The 19,920-nt window shown below is 40.8% G+C and overlaps 1 protein-coding gene across 1 annotated transcript in view; it reads left to right on the top strand.

The window, feature by feature from the left end:
* MYO16 (myosin XVI) overlaps positions 1 to 19,920 on the top strand; it is a 491,528-nt gene that overhangs the window by 397,694 nt on the left and 73,914 nt on the right. Inside the window, exons 28-30 of the mRNA XM_063102217.1 lie at positions 6,710 to 6,806; positions 11,599 to 11,842; positions 13,729 to 14,000. Coding sequence (XP_062958287.1) covers positions 6,710 to 6,806; positions 11,599 to 11,842; positions 13,729 to 14,000 — 613 coding nt within the window. The remainder of the gene's footprint in view (positions 1 to 6,709; positions 6,807 to 11,598; positions 11,843 to 13,728; positions 14,001 to 19,920) is intronic.

Here is a 19,920-nt window from a genome sequence, read left to right as displayed (position 1 = left end):
TTTAATTAGGAAGCAGAAATGTAGGAGCCTGTGACAAACACTAGAACAGAGGTGACAGACACAGGGGAGGGGATCACATGAGTTTGTCCCAGAAGTTAAGCTTCAAGAGAAAGTGACCTAGAACCTAACTGATGTCGGAGGTAGGGTCCAGGGGGCCTGGTAGTCGGCTCAACCCACCTCGTCCTCTTACCACGTTCTTGATTCCACTACAGGAAAGAATTCAAGGGCAGAGTCACAGTAGAAAGTGAGAGCAGGTTTGATAGAACAGATAAGAAATGCAGTTTCCACTGAGAGAGTGTGGCCTAGCTCCCACCAGAGACTGAGCAGGGCCTACACCAGGTTTAACACAAAAGTAAGTTCAGTGCAGACATCAAGTCTAACACAAAGCAAGAAAAACATACTTAAAGTTCAGTACCAAGTGCAGGCTGGCTCAAGACAATGAGAAGCAGCTTGCTGAGAGTAAGTCTGATACCAAGTAAGGTATACGCACCTCAGCCAGCAAAGTGCAGGCTGCCTCCAGCAGTAACCCCTGCTTTCAGCTGGGCTTTGGCTTTTATAGTTTCTCTATCTAATGAATATTCAATTAAGGGGGTGGCTCCCAGTTATGCAATATTTAGTCTTGCGCATGCTCAGTCAGTCCCTTCCTGGAGCATGTTCACTGGTCAGACCCTATCACATGCACCAGGCATATTCAAGACTATTCTGTGCTCTCTGTTGAGCATGTTTAGCCACTGAACTTGCATAAGCCAGCCCTTTGTGGTCTCATTTTCTCTGGGTTGTTGCTGAAAATAGGTCTAAGTGTCAACAGTCACTTTCTTCCAGGGGAGAGCTCAGAGGAGGGGGCTTGAGACCTCAGGGAGTGGCTGGAAACCCAAAGGCATGTCCTGAAACTTGAGACCAGGGAAACAGAGCCCCTCTTATATCATAACCACTTAAAGTGTGGTCTGCAGACCAACAGAACTGGCATCATCTAGGAGTTTGTTAGAAATGCAGAATCACAGGCCCCATCCCAACCTATTGAATCAGACTCCATGTTTTAACAAGATCTTTAGGTGATTAATATGCATATTACCATTTACAATAATAGTGTCAGGAGTATGTGTTGACTTTAGTTTGGAGCCTAGGGAACCCAGATTAATGTTATCTCTGGCACTAACTTTCTGTATAACTGTGTATGTGTCATATGTTCTCCCTAAAACGTATCTTCTCTTGTAAAATGAAGAGGTTGAGCCAGATGATTACAAAAACTGAACTAAAACTGTATGGGTTATGGTCACTCTGTTCTTTTGCTCTGTCTGTGGTGATGAATCCTATCAATTTGGTCTGCCATAGATATCATGAGAACACAGTTCCTTGGGAAAAATTGTACTATTGCTTAGTCATTTTTCTGTAAATAGATTTTAGTCATTTTTCTGTATTGCCTATGTGTAACCAAAGAGCTCCACATCGTTTTAATTAATGTGTCTTTCTTTTGTCAAAGCAGAGCCACATGACCTGAGATTTCTCCTTTAACTTAGCTACATAGGAAATAATCATTCATCGCATCATTCGTTGGCAGTAAATGAGTGAACAAAATCAACTCGGACACAGGACACAAATAATAGATGGGTCTTCTTTAAACCTCCAAGAATGGATGGGTGTAACAAAATGAGGGGCATCACTATTTTTCTATACTTCCAGTATGTAAGATTATTTCTACATTAGTCATTTTTTTTTCAATTTTGTTAATACAGAGGAAAATGTGCCTCATATAAAGTATCAAAGGATAATAGCTATATTTTTTCTCGGTAAATGCTACTTCAAAGGTACTGCCAGAAACACACAGCACACCTAAAAATTTCCTTTAAAAGGAAGTGCTACACAAGTCCCCTTGACATGTCGCTTCTAACACAGGTTCCGTGCCACCTACCTTCCATCCCACCTGCCCTTCTAGCATTTGTCTGTACTTCCACAGCCTACATCTCTTTTAAAAAATCCCTGAAAACTGTAACAGTAAATGGAGCTTTGGAAGTCATTAATGACAAGTTTGTTTAATCTTTTAAAATCTGTCACTTCAAAAAAAAAAAAAATCCTAATGGTTTTCTAATAAAAATAGCGGTGACTGTAATTCACAGATGGTTTACTTTTACAGGAGTCAGGATGACATTAGCATCTTAATCTCATATAAGAACACTCTGCATCTAGGAGCGCACAGGGAGAGGGCTCCACTGGAGAACATTGTAGTCTCTCCTTTTCTCTGGTTAGTGAGAAACATCCTTTGACGTAAGCATGCCACCAGAATCAAGAATGTAGGTGACCTGAACCTTTGGTCTGATTCAGATGGATCTTATTTTATTGGGTTTGGTATAGCACTCTAAGATACAGATTACACCATATCATTCATTCCATAGAAAAAAAGCAAAACTGGGCACAATTTTCTCCCAGTCAATGCCATTCATAGAAGATATAAATCTCTAAACATTCAGAATTCATGTGGTCTTGTCTGGTTCTTTGTGTGAAAGAAATATCCTTAGATTTGTGTCCTCACTGATGCCTGGCATCAGTGAAAGTAGAAGCCTACAGGGACCAAATTCAGGACGGTTTCTGAGGAAGAGCTCCAAAATACTACTAAACTTCTAATTTCATTCTTTCAGGAGAGAAGACATATGCACTACAAACATGGTATCTCTAAAAGACCAGCAACGTCAAACGAATGCTAAAACTTCCAGTGAGCATCTCCAAATATTGCTAATTTACAAATAAATTGTATGATACAAAATGATATAAAATAAAATTGTCGATTGGGTACCTGCTAAGTATGCCCAAATAGTTAAATGAAGAATTTTTAAAATCACCGGAATGTAATGGTGGCACCATAGGCAGCCATTTTCACGATGTCTTAACGGGATACCTGTGAGTTCATATTTCGATCCTTCTCCCAGTGAAGAAAAAGCCCAGAGGCCCCTTGTCACCCACAGAACTCTTCGCTGCACCTCGGCAGGACAGATTTGCATAGGCACAAGGAAACCGAAGCTTCGCCAGGAGCTCCGAGAGCAGGCCTGTCCTTCTCTTTCCTGCCTCGGTATGCATCTGCCTACCTGGCATTCCACCTTCCCTCCTGCGTACCCTGTGCTTCCAGTCCCCACCTTTCTGCCTCCAGGTCCGACCTAACAAGCTCATCTTCCCCAAAAAACCCTCAGTCCACTTCTCAAATACCCACCATCAGGTGCTGTGAAATCTCCCCTACATTATGAGAAAAATGCAGTTCATCTTCTGTATTTACTCCTCTTCTAGTGTAGCCTCCATTTCTGAATCAAAAACTGGCTGTTTTCTGAAAACACTCTATTATGAGGTTTTACTCTTTCTTTCTCACTCTCTTTGCCTTAGAGGAGGCGGGGTCAGCTGAATCCTTGCTCCCTAATCTGTGGCTACAGCACCGGTGGACCCTCTTCCTCCACTCGTGCCTTTCTTTTTCCCCTCCGTTATTTGTTCTGTCATCTACCACCTTCCATGGCTGTTTCTGGATCGCTGAGTGACTTCAGGGTCTGACTTCAGTTTTCATTTTCCATCATACCTTATTTTCATCCTAGAAAATATCATCATCTGTCTCCATGACTCATCCTTTAAAAGGACTTCACAATTCATCTTCTGTTCTTTTTTTTAATCTGAATCCTTCCTGCCCACATCCTACCACTTGTGCCTTTGAAGAATACATGTTCACATTCTTCAGGGGATGTAAGTACATATAATGAAAAATATACAGTGCCGCCTAATAAGAAAAATAAAGAATCATTCACAGGGTGCTCTGGGAGCACAAATGATGTCAAAGCCCTACTGGAAATGGAGAAGTGGGCTTCATAAATCTTGCAATGGAGACAAGGTTTGATTTCAGTCACAAAGGATAAATAGGAGTTGGCCAACAGACCAGCAGTAGTTGCAGAACCTTCTGACCCAAAATCTTTAGTTGCATTGCATTGCCCTGCCTTGCCAAGGGCCTCCCACAGCCCAACCCAAAAATCCATTCTCCTTTTTTCAGGAGTAACTTTGTAAAATTCAAAACAAATTTTTTAAATGTTTTTATAAAATTTAGACTTGATCCTCTTTAAATTTTCTAGCGTATCTCAATTTCCCACAAGGAAAATGTTCATGTTTTTCCTAAAATACCCTTCTTGAGGTGGCTACCAGTTACACGTGTGGCCTCTTTGCTCCTCACTATCCACACAGCTGTGCTGCCACATGGTTTATCATTTTCTGGTCCTTGCCTTTCACATTCTAGTTTCTCTGTCTCACATTCATCTTCTCCCACCATACCGAGATGCCCTGGAAAGTTCCTACTCAAAGCCAAATGACTTACGTGACATGCTTCTCGGTGGGTCCCACCTGCTCCTTGGACAAAACTCTATCATTGTACTGAGCATGTATCATTGAGGGAATGTGCTCACTGCTGAACTGCCCAGTAAACTATGAGCTCCTGAGGGCAGGGACCTCCTCTGTGTCCCCAGATCTAGCACAATGCTCGAGATAAACCTTCTTTGGTTTTTTGAATGGCTGTTGGAAATGTCATTGTAAGAGATCTCAGTCATCTCATTTCACTCCCTTCCTGCCCAGGGTCTCCATTTAATTAAGGGAGTGGATCTAGAATTCAGTTCTCCTGTTTCCATTCAGGTCTTTCCCCTGTTTCTCTCCTTCCATATACTAGTTCCTCCCATGATCATTATTGAGTCCACCCACTGTGTAGTATTGCCAGCCATCACTCTTTTGGAGTTTTGCTTTGGAACCCAGGTTGGTATGGATTTTGCCTTTGGGATGTAGTTTCCCACAGTCAGTTTCATTCCACAGGCAGCGATGAACAGAGAGGTGGCATGCCTACTCCTTCCCAAGGCCTGTCTCACAGATTTGTTCTGCAGAGCTCACAGACAGGACCAACTGTTCTTCCTGTTGACTGCCAAAATAAGTCAGCAGTTGGGGGAAAAAAAGACGATGAATTATGGAAAATAACTAGGGAGAGGATGGCAATACAATGAAGAAATAAAGTCACAGTTCTCAGTAGCCACCCACCCATGTGACAATCTCAAATGTCAACCAACTGAAAGAAAACTGAACAAAGAAGACCATCTAGTCAACCAGAGACCTTTGAAATAGGCCAGTGCTTGAGAGCTTTGCTTGTTCATCTAATGAATCAGCCTGACTGCCATCATGCAAGACTCAGGTCACGGTCTCTGGCTAAACTTTGAGTTGCATTAAGATGACAGATCATGACTAAGGGACGAGTTAGGTGGAAAAATGTGGAGTGATAAAACAGGCCCGGAGTGAACTCAGTTTCCATATGAAATGATTCATAAAACATCTCTGGTCAAGCACCCTGAGGACCAGTCTGGCCTGCAAGCATTCCTGATACCTAATGGCATGCACATTTGTGCAAGCTGCTGGTGTCACTGTGATGTGTAGCACAGGCTACGGTGTTAGCATTTTCATGTTCCAGCTCGTGCTTAGAAGCACACATATTCGTAGTCTTCTCACTGTAGTGGTGTTTGTCTCAAGTGCTGAGAATAGGATTATGAACATATCACAAGCAGGATTTCTCCTGTATCTAACAGAATATTGCCTCAGAGCTTTCTTACATTTCACATTAGGATTTACCAGGCTCTTCTGCAATTACCGAGTCTGCTTCTCCCAAGAGACCATGAGCTCTTAGTATACAAGGGGTATTCCTCACACCTGCCACAGTCCTGTGCATTCTTAGAAAATAAGTACAGCACAGAAGAAAATTATGTACAAATTGTATGCATGTGCCTTATTGTAATGTGTTTTTAGAATTTTCTTTGGCCGCTATCTTCATCAATATTAGAACATTTGGATGAACTTGCAGGCCGCTAGAGCTTTCCGTAGAAATTGATTTGATGTCATGCTGAAATTTATTTATTTTTTTTTTGTCTTTTTCGTGACCGGCACTCAGCCAGTGAGTGACCGGCCATTCCTATATAGGATCCAAACCCGCGGCGGGAGCGCCGCCACGCTCCCAGCACCGCACTCTCCCGAGTGCGCCACGTGCTCAGCCCATTGAAATTTCTTTTTAAGTTCTGGAGAAGTGTGTTCATTGCATATCTATGGTTTGTGCAAGCATCTAGAAGATTTATTACTCAAAAATGACTTTTTTGAGACTTTTTTACTTTAGTGTTGAAGTTCCATAATAGAAGTTGTATAAAGATTCAATTTATAATCGTATATGGTCTAGTGGAAAAAATAGTTGAAACAATTGTATGTGTCATCTTTGTATTTTGTTTTGATCTTTTTGTGTATCTGTTTTTCTTTACATAGACTCAATCTCCCTGCTTTAAGTGAAGGAAAGAAAAATATCATAAAGTAAAAATAAGGGTTTGGCTCTAGGATATGTGAGAATTCATTCATGGTGATGTTTTTACCTTCCGATAAAGAGTCAAGACCAACATTTCTCTTTTGCACTGCATGGTTCATCCACCACGTCAGGAGTGCAGAGGCATTTGCAAACCTTAGTGGCAATACGTACACACAGCAAACACACATAAAACAAAACCTTTGGGATTTTGATTAAATGTAATAGTGTTAAAAAATAGGAGAGATGTATTATAATTAATTTTGTTAGTTTGTTCCTTCTAACCCTCTGCTGGAAAAATCTTTTATCTGATTATTTCCCCATCACCATTTTGACATCTTCTTGCTGTTAACCATTTCCCTGCTGTTTGCATTTTAGATGGGAATCCGAAAAGTGTTTCTAAAATACTGGCATGCTGACCAGCTCAGTGACTTGTGCCTGCAGTTGCAGAGAAAAATTATAACCTGCCAAAAAGGTAAGAGTTGTACAATGACATTTCTGACCTTCTTTGAGTTGTGAGATGCAGCATGGTTTAGTACACCCCCAAGTTTAAATGCCGGTGGGATCTGCATCATAGTGGACCATGCTATCCATTCCCAGATGCTCCTTTCAGGCAAGTCATTTTTGGGGTGTTTAGGAAGCACTGTGCTTTAGTTTGCTATGTACCTTTCTCTAAACCAGCATTTGTAGACACTGCTCATGCATTATTTAATAATCACTCCATATGAAGCTTGATAAATTTACACCTTAATCACAATTTGGAAGAGGGTATTTATATGTATCGTTATTTATGCATCCCTTACCTTGCAACTATTCAGCCTTGTTGATCATTTTAAGAAGTACAGGACAGTGAGAATATACCCTTGAATCTGCAGAGGGAAGAGCTCCCATCTGGCAGTCAGGTGCAGCTGCAGCACCGCAGGTATGCCAGAGTTTGAAGAGCGGGATCAAGACAATTAGCCAAACAACATTTTCTATAATTCTACACGAGCCTTGGGAAAGTCCTTGACTTCATTTTTCCTTTGTGAAGTGATGACAATATTAGGGTTGCTACCATTGACAGCAGATAGTACCATTTCATTTTAACTTTGGGAGAAGCTCCATTTAGAATTTGATTTTTCCTATAAAAACCCAAGTGACTATTGATAAAGGGTACATTTTTAAAAACATATCTATAACACATAAAATGTGTACGCTTAAGAAAATTTTTAAATTTTAATTTGCTTATAATTTAATTGTATTATATATATAGGTATATTTTCCTCAAAGAAAGGTAAAAGAGGGAGAAATCACTTATATGCTAGCTTTTGGTGGGACTTTTAATGATTTTAGCTCTCTGATATATTTGAGACTGTTAATCTAACAAGGTAACCTGACAGGATGCAGAAATCAGTTTTAAATCTGTTCAGGCCTCTGCTTCCTCTGTGGGACTCCTGTGTGTATGTTCAATGGGTCCCCTCATTTTTCGATCATAAAAAGGCTTGCTGTATGCTAGTTCCTCAAAGCGTCTCAGTTCAGAATTTAATATGTCCACTTCAGAACTGCATTCCAAGTTAAAAACATCCCTCTTGGCCATTTCAGGCCTGTTCGGTACAGAAGATTCCATGGGGGGTGGGTGTGGTACTGACACCTGTGTGCCCAGCTTCCTCTGCTCTCCCAGGGTTGAGGAGGAGGAGGGAGAAGTCAGAGGGGAGCACGAGTCTTCTGCCGGCCCCAGTGTGACTTGGCACTGGTTTCCTCCAGCAGGGGCAGATTTAAAAGGCTCATCGCACATCTGGGAGCATTTCAGTGATCTCCTGCTCCGAGTGGCAGCACTTCTCCGGGCACTCGTAATTCCCCCCTCAACCCTGGGCACTCTGTGGACTCTCTGTTGGGGGCTCTTTGCTCTCTCAGTAGACAACTTTCTCTTGAAAACCAGGAGTGGTGCCCAAGAAGCAAATTCTCAGACAGCCTTACAGGTGAAGCTTCTCCCCACAGAGCCTGCGTCCCATGCAGTGGCCTGCCAGGAGCTGCCCACACAGCTCCACCGGACTCCAGCAGTCACGTGGCAAGCTCTCTGGGTGGTCTCCTGAAGTTACTTTCACCAGCTGGGGCTGGGGGGAGGCTTGGATGAGGGAGGGGGCCACCCCCACCTCTAGGTAAAGAATGCTGCTTCTCTCTGCTTTATGCTCACGTGGCCTCCTTACTTCCATCCTTCAGTGCAGGGGCAGCTGGGCCACAGGTCCATTGTGGACCTTCCCCATGGTGATTCCTGTTTGTGTGGTCCACCCCACACTAACCATGTGCCATCCCAGCACCAGCAGCACCAGCTGCACGTAGGACCTGGGCAGAAGGCAGAGTCTCAGGCCCTGCCCAGAATGACCACATCTGAATCTGCACGTGCAGCCTTAGCTGGAACCGGGACAGAGAGCACCCCATCTAATGCGGTGTTCTTTATAGAGAGAACAGGGTGTCACAAATTCTCCTGGAATTTTTCTTGATTACTATTCGAATTTGTGTCCCATCAGGGTGCCCACTAGAAATTTCTCTTCTATTTAGTTGCAAAGATGAATTTGCTGTACTCTACTGACCTAGAACAGAAGAAGTGACCAGAACTCTAATTATCTGTTCACCTTTCTAAAGATAAAAATTGAGGGTGGTTTAAAAGAATGGCATCAAGATAAAAACCATAATTTTATACGGCCTAAATGAAATAATAGATATAGAAGCATTTTTTAAATTACAAGCTCTTAGATATAAAGCATTAGTGATTGATTTTTGTTTTTACATCTCTTAGTTCCCTCAATACTTTTCACTAATACTGAGTTTACTCAAAACTTATGTAATCTGGAGTCATTTCCAGTTTTTAAAGAGTTTTGGTTTTTTTTCCCTTTGTAAACGTTTGTGGGAAAGAAAGCTGGTTTTTAGTTTTAAATTTAATCATTTAGTCTTGTGAAATTGTCAGAAAAACAACATTAATATCCATTTGTGGCAAGTTTCTTTTTATAAGTTGTCCCTTATTAATGATACTGGGTTTTAGCAACTGGTATAGCATTTTTAAAGAATTTTAAAAGGCTGCTCATATGAAATGTGAGAAAATAGAGTCCTCTGGATGTGGGACAATAGATTTGCTGGTGAATGTGAATCCAGTGAATAGCTTTGCTGTGGTAGGAGGTCAGAGGGAGTCTGGCTTATCCACATTAATCTTCTCTTTATTCCAAGAGATTAAACATCTTGAATATACTCTCACCTTCACCCTTCCAAAAGTCAATGTCTCAATTTTTTTAATGCAACAAGGAAGAGCAAGCGAACAGACCAATTTAAGGTCTTTTGCCTCTTTCTCTTTCAGTGTGCTTGTCACATAGCTAATACTTCTTCATTTGTTCCACATTTTATATTCCTGAAAATCTGATTGTAACTTTTACTGTTTAGTTTTTTCCCTTTAGATTAGTTCAGCATGACTGTTTTACAGTTAATGCAACTGCATTTCAAAGCAACTAAACGTTTAATTTTGCTACCTGGAAAAAAAAAAAACCTTGAGCATTTTAGATGCCTGCATATTACTTTCCTCTGAAGCCTTAATTGTGGAAAGTTATGTTCAGCTTTCTACCATCTAATCGAATAGAGGCATCAAAGCAGATATCATATATAATCCACATATTTGTGTTTTTATAGACCTGGAATATTTTATTTTATTTATTTATTAATTATTATTATTATTATTATTATTATTATTGAATCAAAATTGATTATACATATTTTGGGGGTTCAACATTGAGATATGTTGATCAAATCAATATTACTAGCGTATATATTGTTACAAATCATAATCATTCTTTATGCCCCTTTGTCCGATATCTCCCCATCTCCCTCTCTCTCCTCCCCCGCACCCAATTACCCTAGATTTCTTCTCTCCTTCTGAAAGAATAATAGTTTTATCGCTTCTCGGCCTTTTGGCTAAGATCAAGGTTAGCCTTGGCATATTTTAAAGCACTCAATGTTTTATAAGCTTCTCCCTACCCCAAAGACAAGAATAAGGTGTCTTTGCTAACACACTAGTTTTCCCTAAAATTATAGATCTTCTGTAATCATAACAACTCCCTCCAACCTTAGCAACTTAGAATTGGAAGGGACAGCGTCATAGAGGTTGAAAGAGGTAAATCAGATTTCCTCGAACGGCTCCTGTCCATAGCACCCGTGAGGAGAGGCCACTGTTCTGTCTTCTGCAGGCTCAGGGACCCCGAGCCAACTCCCTTTCTCAAGAGGCAGCCTGATCAATTTCCACCCTGCGCTAATTGTTGAAAAGCTCTTCCTCTTACTGATTGCAGCTATGCTTCCTTGCGCGTTCCCGGTTGGGGATCTGCCCCTGGAGAGCTACAGATCACATCGAAATTACTGCAGGCTGAGGAAATGGTGTTTGGCTTCCTAAGTACAGAGAGATTTGAACCCTGGTCTACCATTCACTGGTTGTGGTTCCCTGGAGGAATTTTCTTAGTCTCCCTAAGAAAATTACCATCGTGTCCAAAACTGAGATAATGATCTAGTTTTTCATTTAGTTTCAGTATTAAATTATAAAAATGACACACAGAGATGGCTTTAAAGGGTGTTCTTTTTAATTTTCATTTTCAATTCTTACATTTATTAATGATATATTAGTAATTTCAAAGCATTTTCACTCACTGTTCCCCCCAAGTTTTACACATTTGTCACTCTCCTTTCCCGGAGAGCAGAAAGGATGTCCTGTATTTCTACGCAATCTCTTCCCAGAGTCTTAAATGCAGTGTTAATTTCTCTAGGAATTAAATCACAGTCCTAGAAGCAATACATGCATGATACTTTCAAAGATTAACTCCACGAGCTTTAGATGTTTCTGTGATAATCTGATATAATGAAAGACGATCCATGCATCCCAGAATGGCCCAGTTGGAGCCACACCCCAAAATTCTTTGGGATTTGGAGCTAGTTCTTTTCCATTGTTTTAACTCCAGTCCATCAATGTCCAGTTTGTGCAAACAAACAACAAAAAAAGTGTGAGAGCCTTTATTGTAAATATTGCCTGCAGAGTCTCATTCAGGCCAAGGATTTTTGCCTTTAGTGCTGTCATTACTGAATTTAGGGATCCATTTTAATATGAGATCAGAATACTTTCTTAAATTCTTATTCTGGGTTAAATGTATCTTATTTTATAGCTGCTCAGATATAAATATACTGTGATTTTTGACTGTGTGTGTCGGGGCTTTTCACTTTTGCTCTGTTCACTGACCCGTGACTGTGTTCTTTTTTAAAAGTTATAAGAGGATTTCTAGCACGCCAGCACTTGTTTCAGAAAATGAGCATCAGACAACAAGAGGTCACTTCCATCAACAGCTTCCTGCAGAACACAGAGGATATGGGGCTAAGAACCTACGACGTGCTGGTCATCCAGAATGCTTCGGACATTGCCCGGGAAAACGACCGGCTCCGGAATGAAACGAGTCCTGTCCACCATAAAGAGAAATTGGACAGGAACAAGCTAGAGGAAGGCACCAGAAGGTAAAGGCGGAGTATGCAAATTTAATTACCTTTGTGACGGACTGAATGGAGTCATGAAAATTCCGACAGCCCTTAACGCAAAGTTCAATCAAATATGACAGTAGTTAGAGGAACAGGCATGCATCGTTTGTTATTTGAAACCCCCCAGCAATCTAAAACAATGCGTTTCCTGGGCTTTCTTCATGAGTCAGATGCTGCCTGTGTTAGTTTAGTCCCATGAAGTAATTATTGCTACCGTGCATGCATCACTTTATCTCAAGCATGCTCAAAGTTTTAAAGCATCTAATATTTCTGCATTAGCAAAAATACATAGCTGGGCCCATGACATTTTCCCACAAGTGTCATGTATAGAAGGCTGGCTTATAGAAATTTCTGGAAATCTGACCAAAACATTGAGACACCAGTCTGAATACATGAAAGTAGTGAGCTCAATAAGAGTATTTATGGATTATATTGACCTATGTAAACATCTTCTTTGCCAATGAGGAAAGCTCTGGGGAAAGCTCTTCATTTAAAAGTTCACTTGGATGCTGAGCTTGATATAGAGACATGAAGACATCCAGGTCCTTCTCCATTGGCTCCTTCCCCATCCGTGAAGAACAGACATGCCTGGGACTCACAGTACCCCTCCCAGGGCCGGCAGGAACCTGGTTCCTTGGAATCTTAACTCATTGTCAGGGAGATGTTTATTTTTCCATAGGAATTTGGTAATGTCTTGTTGTTTCTCACTAAAAATGACTCTCCTTTGCCATTTCTGCCTATGTCTAATAATTTTTTATTAAAGTGGAAATGGCAATGTGTCTCTCACTAATTAGCTTCAAACATCTCAGTGATTAAATACTGAAAAAATTCCCTTTGTATAGAAAACTGTAATTAAACGTTACAGGGAAAACAGATCATCTGCAGAGCACCACGCTTTCATCTGCAGCTACCGCATTTTCTACATGGGCGGCTGGCTCTGCCTGGTGGTAGGCTCCAGCCCTGTTGGTGTGCTGCCATGGGAAGATATAATTACAAAAACAAATGCTCGGAAACTCCTTATAAAATGAACGCTTTGGCATCTTGCTACTACATGATTACATTGACACGTGAAGCCAGAAGGAATTTTTTAAACCAGATAACTATTCATTTGATATGACTTCCAGAATAATATTTATTATTTTCTCTGCTGGAACCAAACAGCCACCCCAATTTCTCAATTTGATTATGTATTCATTTGCCTGATATAAAATTAAGTGAAGAAGTATTTGTCTGTTTATTTATTGAATATACCAGCAGTTCACTTGGCACTGGGCAACCATATGGAGTAACGAAGGAAAAATAGCTCCACACATAATGAAATGAGTGCTGGTCAAATTAAATGGCAAGGAAAAAAGAGAGAGAGAGGATGCTAAAATGTAAATTTTAGAGTTTGATAGTTTTAAGTAGAGTCTATGCTCCTTTTGCAAGAGGAAACGGTGATGAACTCCCAGCATTTGCTGCATCAGTAACTCTCTATTAAGATGGATTTCCCAGAAATTATCATTCAGATTGAAATTCTAGTTTTTTGATTCGCTTAATAATCAGAGTGTGAAAAATTCATTCAGTGAATGCCCGATAGAAAATGTGAAGCCCCTGACATAGTGTTGTGTTTGTGAGCGAATTCTGAAAAGGAGTCATGATCAATATCCAGCATGCTCCTTTATGGTGAGGTGGGAGGCGAGGCTGGGCAGCTTTCCCTGGACGAGCTGGTCACCAGTGAGCCGCGTGCTCCTCTTCTAGCCACAGCCGGATGGGCTGTTTGCCAAACAGGCGTCCTGGTGCCTGCTTGAACAGGTTTCCTGTGACCTGAATAACGCATCTGGGTCTCCCTGGTGTGGGGCTCTTTGTGTTCTGTCTCCCCTAAGAGCTGAAGACAAGGGTGGACCCAGGCCCTTCCACTCCAGCTCCATCCCAGTGCCCATAGCAGGGGACATCCTGGTACAGTCTCTCGCTGGACCGTCCATCCGGTCTCCTTCGCTGCACTCGGTGTTCAGCATGGATGACAGCAGCGGCCTCCCGTCCCCAAGGAAACAGCCTCCACCCAAGCCGAAGAGGGACCCCAACACCCGGCTGAGCGCCTCCTATGAGGCCGTGAGCGCCTGCCTGTCGGCAGCAGTCAAGGAAGCAGCGAGCGAAGGTTAGCAAAGGGCGAGTAGAGCCTCCTTGGGGGGGTTACTGATGCTCTGACTTCCTGTCCTAGTGCCCCATGGCAGTACTGTGGCCCTAATATATTCTTAATAGAAATAAATCCAATTGTTGGCTTGCCAGTGGCTCTTTAATCATTAAATATAAATAATGTTTATTCAAATCTCTAAGCCTCTTAAGGAAAAGCTACTTATAGATCATTTCTTTCATTCCCGTCCCCACCTCTGCATTGAATGAGCAGCCTCCAACCAGCACCAATTCAAAAAGCTGATCACTACTTCATGCAAATCTTCACTAATTAAAAGGTTAAAACCATTCATCAGGCTTTCCTGTGATCATAATCTAATTAAAAATTAAGCCTGCTTTATCATGTGGTAAGTGAAACGATTCACACCGAGGAGAATCACTGTGCAGCAAAATTCAGTTATTAGCAAAACTTTGGGGACTAGATAACAGAAATTTTTTGCATCGACAGTCTGGAAATACTTCTGCAAAAAGGGAAAAGTCACTTCATTCTTAGATCTCTCATAGATTGGTACATGTGACAATTAGTTAAATTATTAATTTTTACAGTTGTGAAAAACAGAGGAAGGGCTTCTTAGAACACACATGAATTTAACAGATTTTATTGATCACCTATTGTGTGTTAGGCCCTGTTTTAGGCATATTAGACTAGAAGAAGCTTAGAATCTAAGTGAATCATCAGTACACTCCCTGAGAAAATGAGATGAATCTCATTTCCACTGTTGTTACACTCAGACTTCCAAATTGGATTTAGGGTGCAGATCTCAAAAGGTGTGACCAGAATAAGAAGAAAGATCTCTTTGGCACCTTGGATAAGGAGAATAGCATCTAAAATTCTAGGACCAGTGAGATAGGAGAACAGGAAACAAGGACTTGAGATAGTATCAGAAATTGAAAACCAACAGGAAATAAGATTGGACATTGCAGCGTATACAAAACAGAGCCCCATGCAAATTTGAGCACTGCAAACAAGCTCTGTAAATTTGGATAGGTAGGCCTTAGGGTAGTTTGTAAAGGCTAAAAAAAAAGCTTACTATTTGTGTGCAAATCAGAAGACCAGTGCCTTGGAGCTGAGATTTTGGGGTAATCAGTTCCCAATTAGTCATACAGTTATGAAAGGAGATAAGATAGTAAGGAAACAGTTGAGCTCAAAACTTGAACTCTCTCCTATGAGCGCAGCAAAATATGTGTGTGTGTGTGTGTGTGTGTGTGTGTGTGTGTGTGTGTGTGTGTGTGTGCATATATATATACACACACACACATATATATATATACCAATTAAAAAGGAAATGTTACTCTGAAACCACAGGAGATTAAAAAATATATGTGAAAGGAAATGACAAAAAAAAAGTGATTAATGAAGAGGAAGCAAGATCTCAGGTGTAAAACTCTGTAAGTGCCTTCCTACTGTTCAAAATACATCATGTGATATCTTTAGACCTGCAAGGCTTTAATGTAAAATTTAGTTTCTTGGAACCTAATTTCAACTCATATGTGACCGAGAGGTGCTCAAAGATGTTCCCCCACTGATTCCCACCCCAGTGAGCACATCTCTTGGAAGCTTGTAAAAGGGCAAATAGATAAAAAAAAAAAGGCTCCTTTTTGCCATCCACGTTATTTCTTCTTTTTTACAATACGTAATTCCTAATATATTACTTTACAACCACTGCCACAAAAAGAAAGTCTTTGCTCTCCTGCAGCTAGGGAGGATGTGTATTTTGCATTTTGTGATGTGCTCTAAATATATTCTTAAGAATAAGAAAATTAAACTGCTTGATCTGCTTAAGCATGCTCACAGGCTAGTTTTTATAGCATTAAGGAGTCAGAGAGGGACAAGGGAGGGGCTGAGTCACTCAGTTTATCAGTGCTCTGGATTTCTAAGCCATGATCACAAAGGTAGCTACACCCAGAGCCCTATGTGATGTGCCAGCTGGTGGCAGTGGCCCTGCTTCCATTTATGCCATTGTGACAGGACTGAAGGTGGCCGAGAAGGATAATATTGAAATTGATCCTAGCATCTTAGACATCTCACTCAGTACTACACAATTCTAGTACAGTCTAAACCTGTGTTGTTCAATGTAGTAGCCCCTAGCTTCACAGAGCCTTTTAAGTTTAAAGTAGTTCAAATAAAATATAATTTAAAATTCAGGTTCTTAGTCATTAGTCACATTCCAAGTACTCAGTAGCCACAGGTATAGAATGTTTCATCATCACAGAAACTTTTATTAGACAGCTCCAGTTCTAAACACTTCATGTTTTTACCTAGTGGTGATACTGAATTTTTTGTACTTAGTAACGTGTCACAAAATTACCCTTGTTTTGATCCATAAGTAGGAAGAAAATTTGATCACCATTTAAAATGCTTTGTGACCCTTCGTTTCACGAAAGCAAGGTCTACAAAGGCTGTCAGTTTATTATCTAAGCTATTCCTTTTGGCCTGTTAAAAAGTTGAGTTCAAGTTCTTTTTCTTTACAAATAAAGCTACTGATCAATTTAAAAGTTTATAAAGTGAAAGGACATCTGATTGTAGAATGGGGGCCAAGGATTGAAGAGTAACCAATAGTAAATTCACATTAAAGTTGTCTTTGTGTTTAGTCTTGTTCTTAGTAACACGTGCTGTTTCCTATAGATCCTCACCCAATTAACATGGTCATAGTAAGGAAAGGCAGCAGAGAGCTCATCTTGTGTTTTCACTACTTTTGGGCCTGAAAAGCGTGAAACAATGTTACAGGCCAATAAATTTTAACATTTCTTTGCAAACTATTAACAATCTAGAACCAACTCTTTGAAAGTACCATTCTTTAAAAGTCTTAGGTTGCTCTTTGCAAACATCCGCTAGTAAAGGAAGGAAGGAGAGACAGAGCCTGGACCTCACTTTCTCTTTGCTAGGAGCTCCCAGCCAGAGAGCTCTTCTGGAGAGTTCGTTCACTCCGGAATGCTCACTGAATTGTCTCCTGACTCCAAGTTAAATATAAATCTGCATTTCACATGTGTAACCTTGCAGAAGTGACTCAGTCTTTCCAAGGCCTGTGTATCGAGTGACAGCAACAGTAGAATCCTTAGCAATGGCTATTTTGGGGAATAAAGGTCAGGCTTGTAAGGCCCTGTTGTCCTGGACATTGCAAGTGTTCGGCAGTTATGTAGCTAGTTATACACCTGTCAATAACAAAACTCTTGAACAGATGAGGTCAGTTTCTTCATCTGTCAAATGGGTACTAAATTCTAAAATGCAGAATTGGGGATTAAATAATGATGTAAGTGGTGCAGAGCCTGGCTCCAAGTGACAGCTGCTCCAGGTGAAATTACAAAGGCAAGTTTTGCTCAGGCAGCTCTAGCCCCCAGTTTCCTGTTCTCCATGGACTTCCACACTTGCTCTTCCTTCAGAACCCAGCAGCCTAGTCCCTTGGAAATAACACCTTCACGAACCCATCATTAAAAAAAAAATGCTGTACAACTTTGTTTTCCAACAAAACACAGTTTATATGAGTAGATCTAATAGTGACTCAGCTCTGTAACTTAATTTGAAAATAATATTGTTTTCTTTTTTTTTTCTTTTTTACTGTCTTGTTTATATCTTTATTCTAGAACAACACTTGTCACATAGTAAGCACTCAATAAATATTCACTGAATGAATAAATATGTCATAGAAATATATTTCTCTGTGCTCCTTTCATTAAAATAGAGTTAGCTTCTTATCAGTTAATCAAAAGGAGCACAATTGGGCAGGGTTCAAAATGTACCCTTGAGATGTGTCAGACTTGGTTTGTCGGCATAGTTTCAGCAGATGCCTCTTTATAATATTTTTTTCTATTACCTGAAAATTGAAAGAAATTAGGTCTTCCGTGAATACTCTTCTGAGAAATGTTACTGGAAATAACAGGAGAGCACAACTGCGTGTCACCACCCGTGATGCAGTTCTCTCAACAAATACTCATTAAGCGTGCTCCATGAGCCCGACTCCTCCTCCCCAAAGACCTCGCAGACCCGTGAGAGAGATAAATGGGCAAACAAATTATAAGATAAATGGAGTAATAGCAACAGGATCAGGATGCTGTGGACGCAGAGCAAGGGGGACTAACCTGCTGTGGGGACTGCATAAGATTCAGGAAGGACATTCAAGTAGCATCATGGGTGCAGAGCACAGTCAATGAGTTAAGACAAGGTGGGAGGGAAGGTGACAGTATTGCCTGGACAGCTCCTCCCACCAGAAAAAGAAAGTGCTGTAACAAGGTTACAATGTATCAGGGCTCAGTAGAAGCCTTTTCTGTCCAGTGTGTAGATGCATTCTATCATGCATGCAGCCAGCTGGCCGCTCAGCTAGCCGGCATTTAATTAAGAATCTTTTATGTAATAAATCTTGTGCCCGGTGCTAAGTTTGCTCTGAAACTTAACAAAACCACACCAGAAGAGTGGAAAATGGATACGTACACACACAGATACACATATTTTTGAAGAACAGGCTTCTCACTCCTCGTTTTCAATAGATTAAATGTGCAGGTACCTTGTTCTCAGTGAGAGTGGAGCTAAGTAATTCGTGCCCTGGTGCAGATGGTGACTTAAAAGTTACCAACACGCCTTAGCAAAGCTTCCTAAAGGAAAGCATTTTGTATGAGAAAATGATTATTTCTAACACAACTTAAACAAGACAAAAATTCCTATATCATTCCAAGGTCGCTCAGGCAAGAGTCAAGTTTATGAAGCAATGCAACAGCTGGAGAAAGTAGATTCCAACCCTCCAGTTACTGTCAGGACACCAGAACTTGCCCTAAAGGTATCCTGTGGTCCATGGGATGTCTTCCTGACTCTATTTCATTGACATTGTCAAGTAGATGCAAATCAACTTCAAAACTCTAAATAACGTTGAAGATGAATAAAAAGAGAGACATTCCATGCTCTTAGTCTCAAACTTAGTATGAAAAAAAAATTAGAAACTCTTAATATATTAATCTCTCACTAATGTAACATTAATGTCTTAATGTTATTAATCATTTTTAATAACCCGTATATACACATTTGTAAGTGAACTTTTAACATGTGAACACATGCACACACACCCAGAAAAAGCCTCAAAACCAAATTAGACTTTAATTCTCTAACTGTGGCTTTCCAATTTTAGTTTATAAAGAATGAAGATTTCCAGTTCCAATCCCCAGAGATTCCAATTTAATAGTTAGACAGTAGGACAGGAAACTGTGCTGTCTACACAATCACAAAAGTATCCAGTGGTCCAACATCGCTGACCCCAGACCATACATTAGAGGACACTGTGCGATCTCCCACGATTAATTTCTGGTTATATAGTAGCTGATAACAGTCAACTGTTGATAACAGCTGACACTTTCTGAGTGTTTCTTATGCACAGGGCATTATGCAAGTATCTTCAATCTTTAGAACTACCCTATGCAGTAGGACTGTCATCACAACCCCTGTAAGGATGAGGACTTCAAGTCACAGAGCAGTGGCATGATTTGTCCAACTCTGTCAGCCAAGCTTTGGACCCAGGCAGGTGGAACTCCAGAGCCCAGTCTCCCACTGCCTCCTAACAAGCCATGCTGCTTTCATGTATAACGGTTTAATGAAAAAGCCTTTTTCTCCTTCCTTGAATCTAAAGCAAACCTCGAGGGAATACTACATCAGTTATCTATTGCCACTTAACCACCCACCCTAAACTTAGTGATTTAAATAAAACAGTGATTCTTTCACTGCCATCACGTGGGCTCTGGTGAGTCTCGCACTGGAGTCGTTCATGAAGCGGCACTGAAGTGGCTGGGATTCTCTGAAAGCCAGTCACGTGCATGTCTAGTTTCCCAGTCATCTCAGGCCTGGGACTGCTAGGTTGTCTTGACATTGCTTGGCAACATGGCATCTTCAGGGTATTGGACTTCAT

The sequence above is a fragment of the Cynocephalus volans genome, chromosome 7 (assembly GCF_027409185.1).
Source record: "Cynocephalus volans isolate mCynVol1 chromosome 7, mCynVol1.pri, whole genome shotgun sequence".
Taxonomy (NCBI): domain Eukaryota; kingdom Metazoa; phylum Chordata; class Mammalia; order Dermoptera; family Cynocephalidae; genus Cynocephalus; species Cynocephalus volans.
This window is presented reverse-complemented; position numbering and strand designations above follow the sequence as displayed.